At 35.5% G+C, this 13,397-nt stretch overlaps 1 protein-coding gene across 12 annotated transcripts in view; it reads right to left on the bottom strand.

The window, feature by feature from the left end:
- LOC135126848 (liprin-alpha-1) overlaps positions 1 to 13,397 on the bottom strand; it is a 200,439-nt gene that overhangs the window by 66,661 nt on the left and 120,381 nt on the right. For all 12 annotated transcript variants that reach the window (XM_064053031.1, XM_064053033.1, XM_064053029.1 and 9 more), the window contains exon 2: positions 1,242 to 1,343. In XM_064053031.1, coding sequence (XP_063909101.1) covers positions 1,242 to 1,343 — 102 coding nt within the window. The remainder of the gene's footprint in view (positions 1 to 1,241; positions 1,344 to 13,397) is intronic.

The raw sequence follows: 13,397 nt of genomic DNA, 5'->3' as shown, positions 1-13,397 counted from the left end.
CGATTTTTCCGGCCACAAAAGCATATTTAGTAAGTAAAGAGTGGACTTCTTGTGTTTTATTTTATTGCTAATTTATTAAATAACTTTAATGTTCAAACCAACTACTGAACATATAACCATAAAAAATATGCAAATATTGTAAAATAAATAGGCCGCCCCAGCAGGTACATAAAAGGATTCGATCCTTAAGCAAACCAGGGAGGCTAAATTCAAAGGCCCATCCCAACGCGGTTATTTACAATGCTTACAGGAAACTCTTTGTCCTCCTAATTGTCGTACTGTTGACTCAAAAGTCATATTCGGCTAATTCCGTAGCGAACGATATTGTGATTTGTTTTATACCCGTGTTTCATAATATTTTACTCTCTGCCATGGAAAAATCATAGTAAAAAAATATTTGGTCATGCCATTCAATCCCTGTTCGTAGAGCAGCTATTACGTGCAACTATCCCAAGTGATTCTAAATGGCATCACGTAAACGATATCTGGTTCTTTTCTAACCACTATTAGACAGTGTCACAGGGAAGCATAAATTTTAGAATGGTGACTAACACACATTCCTTTTGAAACGAGATAAAGAGTGGGACTTGAGCCAAAATAAACTTTCACACTATACGATAGTATATAAAACGTTTTGCTGGTGGTGCAATGTCTCCCAGTGCAACAAATTTGGCCACAAAGTTAACTTTTAATAGGCTAAAACGATAATACAATTTGAATATAGCTCCTATACTACAGAGTCTAAGACCAAGAGATAAGACTCAGTGACACCCCACTGCTGAATATTCAAATTAACTCAAACTGTACACCAACCGCAAAGTAAAACTTGGAGGGAAATTAAGGCGAGACTTTCTCGTTCCCTACCAGAAGCGATTCATCATATTATTTGGTCTGTTTTTTCTTTATCTCAACTTCTGAAATTAACGAGCCCATCGAATCCTCCGACATTTTGATTTAATAATAAACTGTTGCACTGCGCATATTTTAGCGTCGAGCACCGATATTTCATTGTCGCCCTTCATGCTTTATTTTACAAAGTAATTGCAGAATCACGCGTGACAACGTGCCAAGCTGCGAATAAATAAATCCGGCGCGAGGAAATTCTGAGCGGAGTTATCTGTTGGCGAAACTGGCAATTGAAAACGTTGTTTCTTGCCCTGATGTATAAATAATGCCAGCCGGGTAATAAATGGCTTTTATTTGACGTATTACTCGGGATAAACGTAATGATGCAAACTCACCCTAGTATTATTTCGTTCCGCTTTAAGCTCCGATATTTCTTCTTCCCTTTCCAGAAGCTGCTCTCTCGCCGCATTGAGTTCCTTCGTGAGCGTTGCGAATTCCTGAAACGGGATATGACATTATTAACAAGCTTGATCGATATAAATAGCATTGCATTATTCGTTTCTCCTTAAATTACTTTGTCTTGGCTGCTATATAGCTTTTAATAAAGACAAAGAATAATGATTAAAAATATTAGCAGAACCTGCACAGTTGCCGTCTAGCCCTCATATTTCAAATTAATTGCGGCCACTATTTCATTTTGCTGAAACCACAAAGCATCTAATCAGATACAGACCTGCGGTTAGCGAAACGGTTCATAACGCACAACATGATAATAAATAATCAGGACCAACCAAAAATACAATCAATATTTTGATGTTGATACAAGCAGTACACAGCAGCAGAAAAAATGAATTATTCATTTTTCACGAACACACATTGTTTTCTTCGACTAAATGAAAATTAAACATTAAAAAACACCATGCGCTATATTTTTCGTCGTTCTACTCCAAAGTATACGAATCCATCTACATGTAAATCGATCAAAACCTTCCTCTTATTATATATGTAAGGTTGCGGTATGCATACATTTTTACAACACTGTAATCACACTCTTTCATTCAACCTTAATTCAACAAGTCGATCCTTTACTAACAGCATCGTAAAAAGCTAGAAAATTTCCACAGAAGATCGAAGAATCTGCGATGACGTAACCTCTCTCGGAATTAAAAAGCATTTTTCTGGCGGTATGGGTCCCCTTTCAACACTCCATTTCAATTATCATCAATCACACAGAAAAAATTACTCAGGACGCGAGAAAATGGAAAAGGTAGCCGCTCGCGAGAAAGCAAAGTAGCATGAACCATTAGGGAAGTTGCCTAATTAATTTATAAAAAAAAGTCTTCGGAAATGACAAAAGTTGCCTGCAATATTGATGTGCGTGAATCAAGAGAATCTTTACTATCTCTGGCACGTTCTTCCACTGGCACATGTTTCATTTGCGCTTCATCATCTCCCAAAAGCAGTCTTTTATTAATTAGAACGCGTCGTGATTTGAATAGAAACATCACCAGGTCGATTCGCAATTCGGTCAGGAATCGAACCAACCATAGACAATTTTAGTTGTAGAATAGAGCGTACATATTTGCTGGGACGAAGATTACAAAGACACAGAAAGCATGCATACACTAGTCTTGTAAAAAAAAAATAATTACGGTTTCGTGACACCCATGGTGTGTATTCAACAAATAAAATCGACTTTAGACATCGCATTACCAATTCAGGAGCATTATGGTTATGTGGTAACCACTAAATCATATTTGTGTAACCATAAATTACAATAGGGTATGTTCTCCTCTAAATGGTATATCGATAATGTAGATATTTTCAGTTGACCGGGCTCCCGCGCGCTGTTTGTTAGCCGATTATTAATCTCTGAAGGTAATAATGGGTGAGAGATTTATTGCGGTTTAGCACAGGCCGCGACTCAAGGTCCAGACCGCATTAAATCTAGCCCAGAACCCCCAGCAAACGACTACAATTTATATTAGAGAACCATTTAGTGCCCGCTTGATTGAATTTACGATTGCAATCAATAGCACCTCTGCGGAAAGCAAAATACGGCCAAAGAACAAAATTAAGCCAGCAAAACTGGATAAAATTTTCCCATAAAAGCAAAATTAATAAATGAAGGTTTATACAATAATTATCCATATATTCTAATAACTTAAAAAAAAAATAGAAGATCCACATATCCACATGGTAAAGAGAAGAAAAAAAATTCGTTTTCTCAAAGCAAATCAGAATGTTTTGCATGTTAAAGTCGCGTTTATTATATAAAATTATTTAGTATATTTTATCATCAATAATACTAGCAGATGAAGATAAAATTATAAAAATCTCTATTGATGTAATATATGTGAATCAGATATTAATTTACATTCTTTTTTTTGTTGTGGAACGTTGACGAATCCATAAAGCAACCTTTAATAAAGCCGAAAATGTATGCCAAATCCCGTAAGCCACAGTAAATGAGAATGACTGACATTTTATGATGCGGGTCGTTTTTCTGGATTAACGTAAATTTTGATATTGAACATCATACACATTTATTATTCAATTTTTGTACACACTTACTGCTCCGATGATATAATAATTGCAGCAATTTTTATATTGTAATATTAAAATTTTAGTGTTATATCAAACTGATTTATCAGAATTAACGAAAGCTAAAATATATTGCATTTTTACATTTTGGTTGGGAGTGGACCGATTCGAAATTGTTTTAAAACGCTTCTTGCGCTTTTGAATGTATGGAGGTTTAGTATCTTCTCGTCGTTTAAAATTTATTTCTTCAAATAAACGAAATAATGCCTCAGTTTACAAAAAACGTAGGAACTATCTCCATATTCTCTTGAACTTCTCGATCTTTCACGTGACTCCTAGGGGAAAACCAGACATCTCTGCGTTACGTCCTCAATAAAAGGTTTTAAGAAGCGAACTGTCCATTCTTATCCTTTCAAAAGAAATATATTCCTTCGGTATTAAATTTCCTTTGAGCTGTAGCGTCGAGAAACTCTACTTTATCGACTACACAGAATTTTAATTTCTATTATGGAATTTTAAGCTACTCGAGTCCTCGTCCGGAGAAATAACAATGCTTTATCGACATCAAAGCGCCCCAACTTCCTAAAATTAATGTAATAATAAAAAATAAGCAATTCTGTAATGCGCTGAAAAAAAAGGTTCAGTGAACATCTAATTTCGGCGTGACGTTAATGAGCAACAGCCTTCGTCTTGTAATTCCCCATCGCCATTTTTCAGGATAAATCTCCAGTAGCGTGCAAAATTAAACCCAAACAAATAACCCTTTACAAAGTTGAGTTTAGAAACTCCGATGATGCTTGCGTGTCAAAAATACGGTAAACACACCGGGCGCAACTATTAGGTAGAGACCATATTCAAATCTCTGGAGGATAGAAGGAGCTAATTGGTGAAATGGAATTGACGTTAATTAGAACGGGTGGTTGAGAGGCTTCTCGTCCATTCGCCGAATCCTCACAATTCGGCAACTGTTGCTTTGCGAACTGCAACAGCCAATAGACGATCCATGCAGATGTTCTCCTCTGGGACTCAGATCCCCCTTTATCTGTTTATCTCAAAATTAGCCAGCACGTGCCTCTTTATTAGGAATTATTAGACAACGTAACAACATTTTGCCCCCAATGGAGTCTTCGATAATGGTGGTCGTTGAGAGGATTCTGTTGGAAGTCTTAGGAAAAACAATTTTGACTTTATTGTAAGTACACTTCGAGCATATCGAAATTTAATAAATACGTCATTGTTTATTAAACTTTTTAGAATTTTTAAGGTAGGGGGAAGGTTAAGGAAAGCCCCCAACTCCGACCCTCCGGAATTTATATTGGCTAATTTTCATATTTTGCCCAAGAAAGCTGGAACAGCGGGATGGTATTTGTAACATTGTGCAATTTAATTTTATCTCAGGAGGTGGTTTCATATAATTCAGTTATTCGCTCGACAAAGTGATGCGACTCCGAAGTGCTAGACTTTTTTCTTCAATATGATGAAGTGAGACTTTGCTAAATGGTGAATAAATTTAAAAAATGCCAACCGCAACGAAGTTCTGATTGCCTACTTCGAAAATATTCGCTTGATTTTTCTTTATCTATAAACCTGCAGGCTCATCCATGTGCCGCGGAAGACTTTCATTTTCCCACGAAACTCGGTGGTGTTATTATGTAAATCCAAAGTGAGTTCCGCAAGTGCTTGTCTATAAAATGCGGGAAACTACGTTATCCTCAAGTAAGTACGTAATATTGAATACTCCTTGCTTTGACGTTGACTCAAAGTTTTTATGAGGATTTGTGAGCAAGTTGAACACAGTGCGCAAGTGTAATAATCTAAGTTCGTTAACCGCCTACAGCATGAATTTGCGGATAGTTCGAATGAAATTCCGTAATTACGCCATTGTGGTGCACAACAAACTTCAGTTAACATAGTTGAAAACACTAGTCGTTAGACCCTTGCACACGGAATTACTGTTTATTATAGCGGTCAATGTAAACCATCATTTTCAGTTTTTACTTGATAATGGACATTATATATCAATTTACTGGCTATTATCTGCCGCCAAAACGCTAATACTGACGTAAATTGGTTCAATCTAACGTACCAATACAAAAATAAATTGAATTTCCAGACGAAAGCAATACATTCCGCCTTTATCTCCCTTGCACTTCAACGAAACTATATTAATTTAATAAAAAGACGTCCACAACTAATTTCAGAACCCTGCCAAGAGCATGACAAAAAGACCACTGTTAATAATCGGCTTAGGTCTCATCCATTCCACAAATTTTTAACTCAAAATAAAGCAAAATTTCATAAAACGAATAAACCAAACATTCTCCAAAATAGATCCCAACCGGTGAATTCCGCAACGCAATTTCTCTCCAGTAATATGACAGCCGTGTAAAGACAAGTTTGCGATTTACGAAAGTCAAATACAGAAGTCCCTCGCACATCACTTTCCCCCTCTCTGTGAACAATATACACATTTCTAACATATGTTACGAAGTCAATATCGGCCATCGGAAAAGTGCCGACTCGCCCGTCCATCGAATGTTCCTTATGACTTTTTATTACGAGAAATTTTCGATTCTTCCTTCGCTTTTTTATTATTGGTCGGCGAACTTTGATGGGGCGTCAAAGCCAATTTTCAGAGTGGCATTTTCTCGGAGAAAATGCGAATTCGCACACAATCGGTTGCGCTAGAATGACCACAAAATAGCAACAGTTTGAATGATGGAAGTCGCGCTACCAAATTTTCCACTTATTCCGAGGAGCGCTCATTGTTTTAAAACAAATACCAGTCGACAAATGACAAAAGAACTATATTTTAGAACACTAATTAAAAGCGACTTCTGTCGACTAAAAAGTACGAATAATAGGTACATGTACAAAAGTAAAAGCATAAGACAGTGAATCCGGCAAACAACCCACGGGCACTTAATTAAAATTTCTAATTATTAATTAACCGCATTTTAACGCGAAATTAAGAAATCGATTGTCTGTAAGAAGTTATAAAAACTGGCACGTAAGATAAAAAAACACTGGGTAAGCAAAACCCTCATGGAACGAAAGCGATTCTTCTAGTTCCGAGACAAATTTTCTTTCAGTCAGTGAGTCATGTTAGTAGTCTACAATAGATCGCTGCTTTTCCAAATGGAAGTAAACGCACATAGAGACCCTAGATAATTTTAAATAAGGAAATAGAACACATTTTAATTATTAATATCGCCTACATTTTAGTTCAATGTAACACTCATTTTAGTAAAATAATAAAATATGTATATACAATATAGCAATAATTTTACCCCAATACACCTGAGGTGACGAAAAATGATTGTATAATGTTATTTTTCGTATTCGTATAGAAAAGAATTAGACCTTTTCATTTACATAAAAAATGTGCGTAATCAACCATCTTATTTATTGCTACAAAGCGAGCAACATATTTTATCCAAGCGTGGGCAGAAACAATAAATATCTACCAGCATATAAATCACGTAGAAGTTAGACACTGAATGTAAACTCTCATCGACAGCGTAAGCTTTACAAATGTGTTGTACCGCTGTATTGTATTATAAAAACCAAATTAAAATTATAACCTTCATAAAATTCTACAAAACGTACTTATTTTTATCAAACTGATTCTAGTCTATAGTTTCATCGAAAAAAGTCCACTTGCAGTACTTTTCAAACTTAACCTAAGGAAGTACTGCAATAGAGGAATGGCTATTTCCATGTCTTGTTGACAGTTCATGACTCATAGAGTACGAAAAAAATATATCTCTCGTTTCCGTCTGCCGTCTGTACCAATTGTTCCCAAATTTTAACGTAATAAACATTTAGACAATGCAACGAACGATTTGATCACAAACATTGTGCAATTTTTTAATGACTTGGACCAACCAGTGTGTTTTACATGTGTTAGGAAGATCGTGTAGATGGTCATCTCCATCCACACTGTAATGTCATTTTAAAATTTTGCTTAATAAACGCCATTTCAATTTATATAAATAATATATCTCTGAACTGGAGGTTTAAGTATAAATCCGCTTTGTCTTTATTATTATTTTTATTGTTTAAACCTTTTTCCTTGGTCACAATGCTTAGCTAGGTAAACCTGACTCAGACCTCTAAAGGGACACATGAAAAGTTGCCGGTTCGATCCCCAGACGCCCCAGAGGAATTTTTTTATCGGTTAAATCAAGAACGGTACACCCCTTTTTTTTTACATGTCCTTTTGAAATGTTGATCGGAACATTTTCCAGTGGAAAACTCACTAGAAACACAATCATAACCTTGGGCTTTATTAATGAATTCATATTTTTGGAAAAATTGTTAATCGAGTCTCCGTGTCCTATCATCAATGGAGAAGTGCGAACTGATACTCTGCGTCAGACGATATACAAGTCAACAGAGTGTGGCGAGTGTGGCAAAAGCAGTGGCGGTGCATTGCGAAGACAGTAATAGAAGTTAAGCTCAATGACGAATAAGTTATTACAAAAAACGTACAAAAAAACGTATGTTTTGTAAACCAATACTCCATGACATACCTAGAGGTGCGAGAATATTTCGGCAAAATTCACTCTTCGATAGCTTCCGAAAGCTTAGTATCAAAACAAATCTCTCAGGCCTGTGCAACTGTACACTGCGTGGCTCCACTTGAGAGAGAAACGAACAGGCTTTATTCAACCGACAAAGAATTTTTAATTTTCGTACCGTGAAACTTGCTTTCAGATACACGCAGTTTTGCGTTCCACTTGAGACCTCGTTGGCTCTCCGCGAGATCAGCCGAACTTTCCGAGAGTTGCTTCCACGTGAGAGAGGATTTCTCGCAAATAAGACACGTACCTTAACCAGATATTCAAAACATTCACGTTTAGAGTTGTGTGTGCAACCTATAAGTGTTTCACGTTATCGTTGAGCTACGTGACACTTGAACTTGAGGTTCAAATTAATAATAAGTACGTTGGACAATGTTCTCTAAACAGGTTGTTTCGGAGTATGCCAATTGACTATTTAGAGAAAAAATTAAAAAAAAACACCCGATACAATATAGTGTATAGTAATTAATATCTGTAATACTTTAACCAATGGTGCGTTTAGCATTACATAATGAATGATGATAAACATCGGGCATCTTTTAAAATTACAGCTGTACCACGTAAAGAACGATTTACTAGAAGATGGTCGTAACCGTATCTTTTCCTGTGTTAACAGCTTTCTCACTTTCAGAAATTTTACGGTGTAGTTGTTACTGCACTAATTATCTCTCGGATGTAATACTTTACATTTCTCTGAATTTATCATACACCGTTCTCTTCGCTTCGTCGAAATTTATCCCTTTTCTTTTTAAGTGCACGCCCAATACATCACTGTCGCAGGGCGAGACAATCCTAACGAGACCGAGAAAGGGGGATGAAATTGATGCACAGAAGCTGTTAGCGCACAGTGTGGATGAGAGCAAGTCGCGTGTGACGGGCCTCAGAATGGTCTATGGAACGGGGCACCGCCTATTGCACGTATGTAGACTAAAAGAGCACTTCAAAGCCTTCGCCTATAAATATGGATGCAAAGCACAAAGAAAACAAGCGTTCACTCATTTAGGGTTCCTGCATATTGCGATATCTGCGCCTGAAGGTAAAAAACACTCGATTCGCTGACAGGTTTTGGGATTAACTCGGCATGATTAATGGCGAACTTCGAGCACTTTGAATGCCAATGAATGCGCGTTGGGAAATTTTTGGCTAGCGTGCTGTGTATTCTGTCTTTAACATGGAAACTTCCTAGGAGATGTACTGCATGGGAGTGGAGAGAATGAACCTTCAGGCTTTGTTCACTTGACTGGAATTGTTGCAAAGACCGGATGTTGATTGCCTAAAAGCAAATGCAAGACTTACAAAGCTAATACATTTTCCTAGTGTTGAAGTGAAGTTCGTTTTATTGGACTGCATTTAAGAATGTGCAGAACGTAAGCGCAAACTGTTACTCTGCGGATGCAAATGTGCGACAGGAAAGTTATTTCTACTGTAACACTAGTTCTGTTTAATTTGCTTTTCGTATTTGACAAGGTTGTTAGTTTGCATATTTGGAGTAGGTACTGTGGCAAAAACGACAAATGTGTGCCCACAAATCTAGTCATATTTCCTACATTTAGCCTTTATAAAATAATCCGTTTAGAGCAGTTGAGGATTTAGTTATGAGTGCGTTACTTAATGCAATAATGGAGAAAACAATCTAGTGTCATGCAACCGTTCACCACCTGCTTGGTTCACAGCGAACAAGGGCTGAAAAAAAAACAATAACTGAGAAACAATGCTTTCATTATTATTGCGAATATAAAACTTGCAAGAACAAGAATGGCGAAACCTACTCCTGTTAATTATTTATTTAAAGCTTAAGTGTTATCCTAATGTGAACGTATTTTAAGAATAAAATGAACGACATATCTGATGTAAATATTATACATGCAATGAATCCTAACGTGAACTGACTATATGGACAAAAAGTAGTTTCTTCATCTACTGTATGATACACTGACTAAATCTAGGTACATACAACACATTTCTATAGACACAGCAAAACTAACAATCGATACATTGTTTTTAATTTATGAAATTGGATGTCATTTTAAACGTTACATCGTCTAAGAAAAAAAGCAGCTGCTTAGATAACTAACTTTTAACATAACTAAATTTCGCATGAAGCAGTTGCATTCGCTACGTTGTTCTGAATATGAAGTCTCGAGATTGAGGTATTTACAAGGCACGTTCCTGGGATTGCGATAGAACAGATCCTTTGGAGGGAGATCGCACCATTTTCGTCTTCGGAAAGGATGAGAAATGTGTCATTGCATCATTAAAGAATCAATTACAAGAACCCATCTAACCTAGGAGTCCGCCTTGGTGATGGATACGAATGTAATCACCTCGAAGGGACAACACGCTACTTGATTTGGCAACTCCGCAGGTTAGTTGCCACGTGGTTGTGCTGTAGAAATGTAATCACCTAGACGGGACAAAACACTACTTAATGTGGCCTGGACTTCTACTGAAATGGAAAGTCATGGACAACCCATCCTCCATTAATAAGTGGCGTCGTCGTATTAGGCCGATCGTAAAGTAAGTTTTTGAAAAGAGAGTGTTTCAAACATCCACAGCCTCAGATGTAAGGCAGCGAACCGTCTAAATGAAATCCCCTGATGATTTTATCTTCCGTTAACGTAGCCTTGTGGAGTTACGTGAAAACTTGAAAGAATGATACTTCAATTACTTTCGATGGATTATTACCCTAAACTCTTAAGCCTACCGTTAAGAAACGGTCTTGTTCACGCTTGAAATCTAAATCATACGCTTAAACCAAGGCAAAAATGACTGGAGACTATAAAATCACTTACTGGATCGTAAGACCAGTCCTGAACTACTGAAGTTTTAGTCTGGTAATGCAAAGCCAAACTACGTCCACAGCTCGAAAATGGCTAGACTCTAGTTAGTATCTAAGCGTGATAGGCGTAATAATAACAATATCTAGCGGCTTTCTATTTTATCTTCCACACAGAGGTAACGAGACTGTGGGAGTCGCTCAAACTTCATTCTTTGAGCATGCAGAATGAGTCACGAATAACGAAGGCATAATCTAGAAATGTTATAGCAGAGTAAGTCTGGTAAGAATAACCTAAGATCGAATGAATAGAAGTTATCAAAGAAATGAAGCCGAAAGTGATTTCTTGAGAAAAATTTTGCTATTGAAAAAGTTGCCTAAATATCCACAAACAATTCTGATTCTAAGTTGTTAAAAAAATCCAAACTTCATTAATTATTACTGCAGATACAAAAAAAAAAAAATAGACCAGAGTTATATGTACAATTCTTTGAGTGGCATATATTAAATTATTTTCGACTGTATAGTGTTTTTTTATTCAGGTATAGAACACAACTCCGTTTTTTTTTTTTATATATATAGAACAGCTTATATATTTCTACAGGGTCTTTCAATGTGACTTTGCACGTTATTCCAATTTTTAGAATCTTTTAGCAATTTCAGGCAAAAAAAAACAATATATTTTTTGGTGTTGCAATATTTTATGAAGAAATGAACAAAAGTACGCACTTTGTTGTAATATTAATTACATACATTTTTAATATACAGTGTTCAAAAAATCTGACTCGTTACAATTTTCAAATATCGATTCTTCAGTTTTTTTTATAGAACACCTGTATTAGATGACTGCATCTTACTGTATTTTTTGTTCTCTTTATTTTAATATCTCGGTGTTGTCTAAATAAAGTAAAAATTGGTATAAAAGTATTTAGACAGAACTTCCCTCCTCATGAAGTACAGTCGAATAAATGCAGCTTCGAAAAATTATACAATGTAATTTTGCGAATTTTATTTTTTCACGTTAACCCCTGTAAGTTAAATTAAAGCTATGTGTGCATTGTTAAACTACAGGTAAAGAAGCATGTTATGTCTATGTTTCAAATGATTTTTTCGTATCAAAATTTTGTTATGACCAACAATATTTTTAGAGGGACACTTATCAATTTCAGCAGGTGCAATGTAATTAATACTGATAATAGCAGTGTATTCGCAAATTTTCTAGCAAATAGGATGAGGATGAGCTAGATTTGATGAATAAAAAAAAAAACTGCAACTCCACATCGATTCCTGGACTCATCATCTGCGAAGTGAGCTCACTACCGCTAAACTTACGTGTGGTCGAGCTTTGTATTATATGTCTGAATAAGAAGGATTAAACAATAAAAAATATTATAATAAACAAAATCAAGGTAGATTCATAAACCACAAGTATAGGGATATGTCACTTCATAAAACTTAGATGGGCTTTACTAAAAAACATTTTGCGGAAACTTCATCAAACTGTTGGAGGGAGTGATACTCCTAAAACACATAAAACTTAACGACAATTGGTCCAATAGTTTCGGAAATTATCTGTGTAATAAATAAAAATCTACACAGACGGCAAAATTTTGTTTACTCTTTACATAAAGAAAACATTTAACAAAAAAGAACGCGAACAAAAAACAGAATAAGATGTAATAAAAATGCAAGCTGTTCCATTGGAAAAAGTTGAAATATCGATATTTGCAAATTGTGATAATTTCATTTTTTTTATAAACACTGCATATTAGGACTTAATTTTATTTGAGACACAACAAAGCGCATACTTTTTTTATTGCTCCATAAAATGTTGCAACACATTTTCAAACAGCCCTATTGCGATTTTTTTTGAAAACCCTTCTATCGCTAAAAAATTTTAAGAATAGAATAAAATGACGACGTCGGATCGAAATTTCAAAAATAAACTATGGTTTGTAATCCCTAAGAAGAGGTCAATCAGAATACCATCGTGCGCTTAGTTACTCACTCTGTATATGTATTTACAAGGGAACAAAATGACATCTACTCCAAGAAATTGAATGGACAAATGTATGTACACTTTAGCAGCTACAATAGTTGTTAAACGTGAGTATAATCTGCTACAAGTTCATAAATGTGGATATTTACAGAAGTTCAATTGATTCATTAACTTTATATACCCAATTAATAGTAGCAACTATCAATAAAATTAGATACCTACACTTAAATACAACAGTAATTTTTCTTCATATTTTTGTTTATTTTTTAGCTGTTGTTCACACAAAAACTTCTTATCTTGTACTCTTGTACATCGATTATTCAACTACTCGTAGCCATTATCAATATCATTATATACCCACCATTCAATGTAAGGTCAAAAGAAAAAAATGATCTCTAATGTATCCCTTTTACTCAACCGATAATAGTTACTACTAACAACTACCTTTCAAAGTGGATACAGTTCTACTTGTAATTTTCTTTCAAAATTGTATGGATTGAATTGTTGTGCCTATCCTACACTTAATAATATCAAGGTCTGGATACAGACTATACAAATAAGAACTTTTTCATATGTCCGCTGCCCGTAACCATACCCGTACATTATCACATTATCAGTATCCTAATTCGTCTCATTCACTCAATTT

This window comes from Zophobas morio, unplaced genomic scaffold, assembly GCF_036711695.1.
Source record: "Zophobas morio isolate AGI-343-1 ecotype UQ-CSIRO unplaced genomic scaffold, CSIRO_AGI_Zmor_V1 ptg000011l, whole genome shotgun sequence".
NCBI lineage: Eukaryota > Metazoa > Arthropoda > Insecta > Coleoptera > Tenebrionidae > Zophobas > Zophobas morio.
This window is presented reverse-complemented; position numbering and strand designations above follow the sequence as displayed.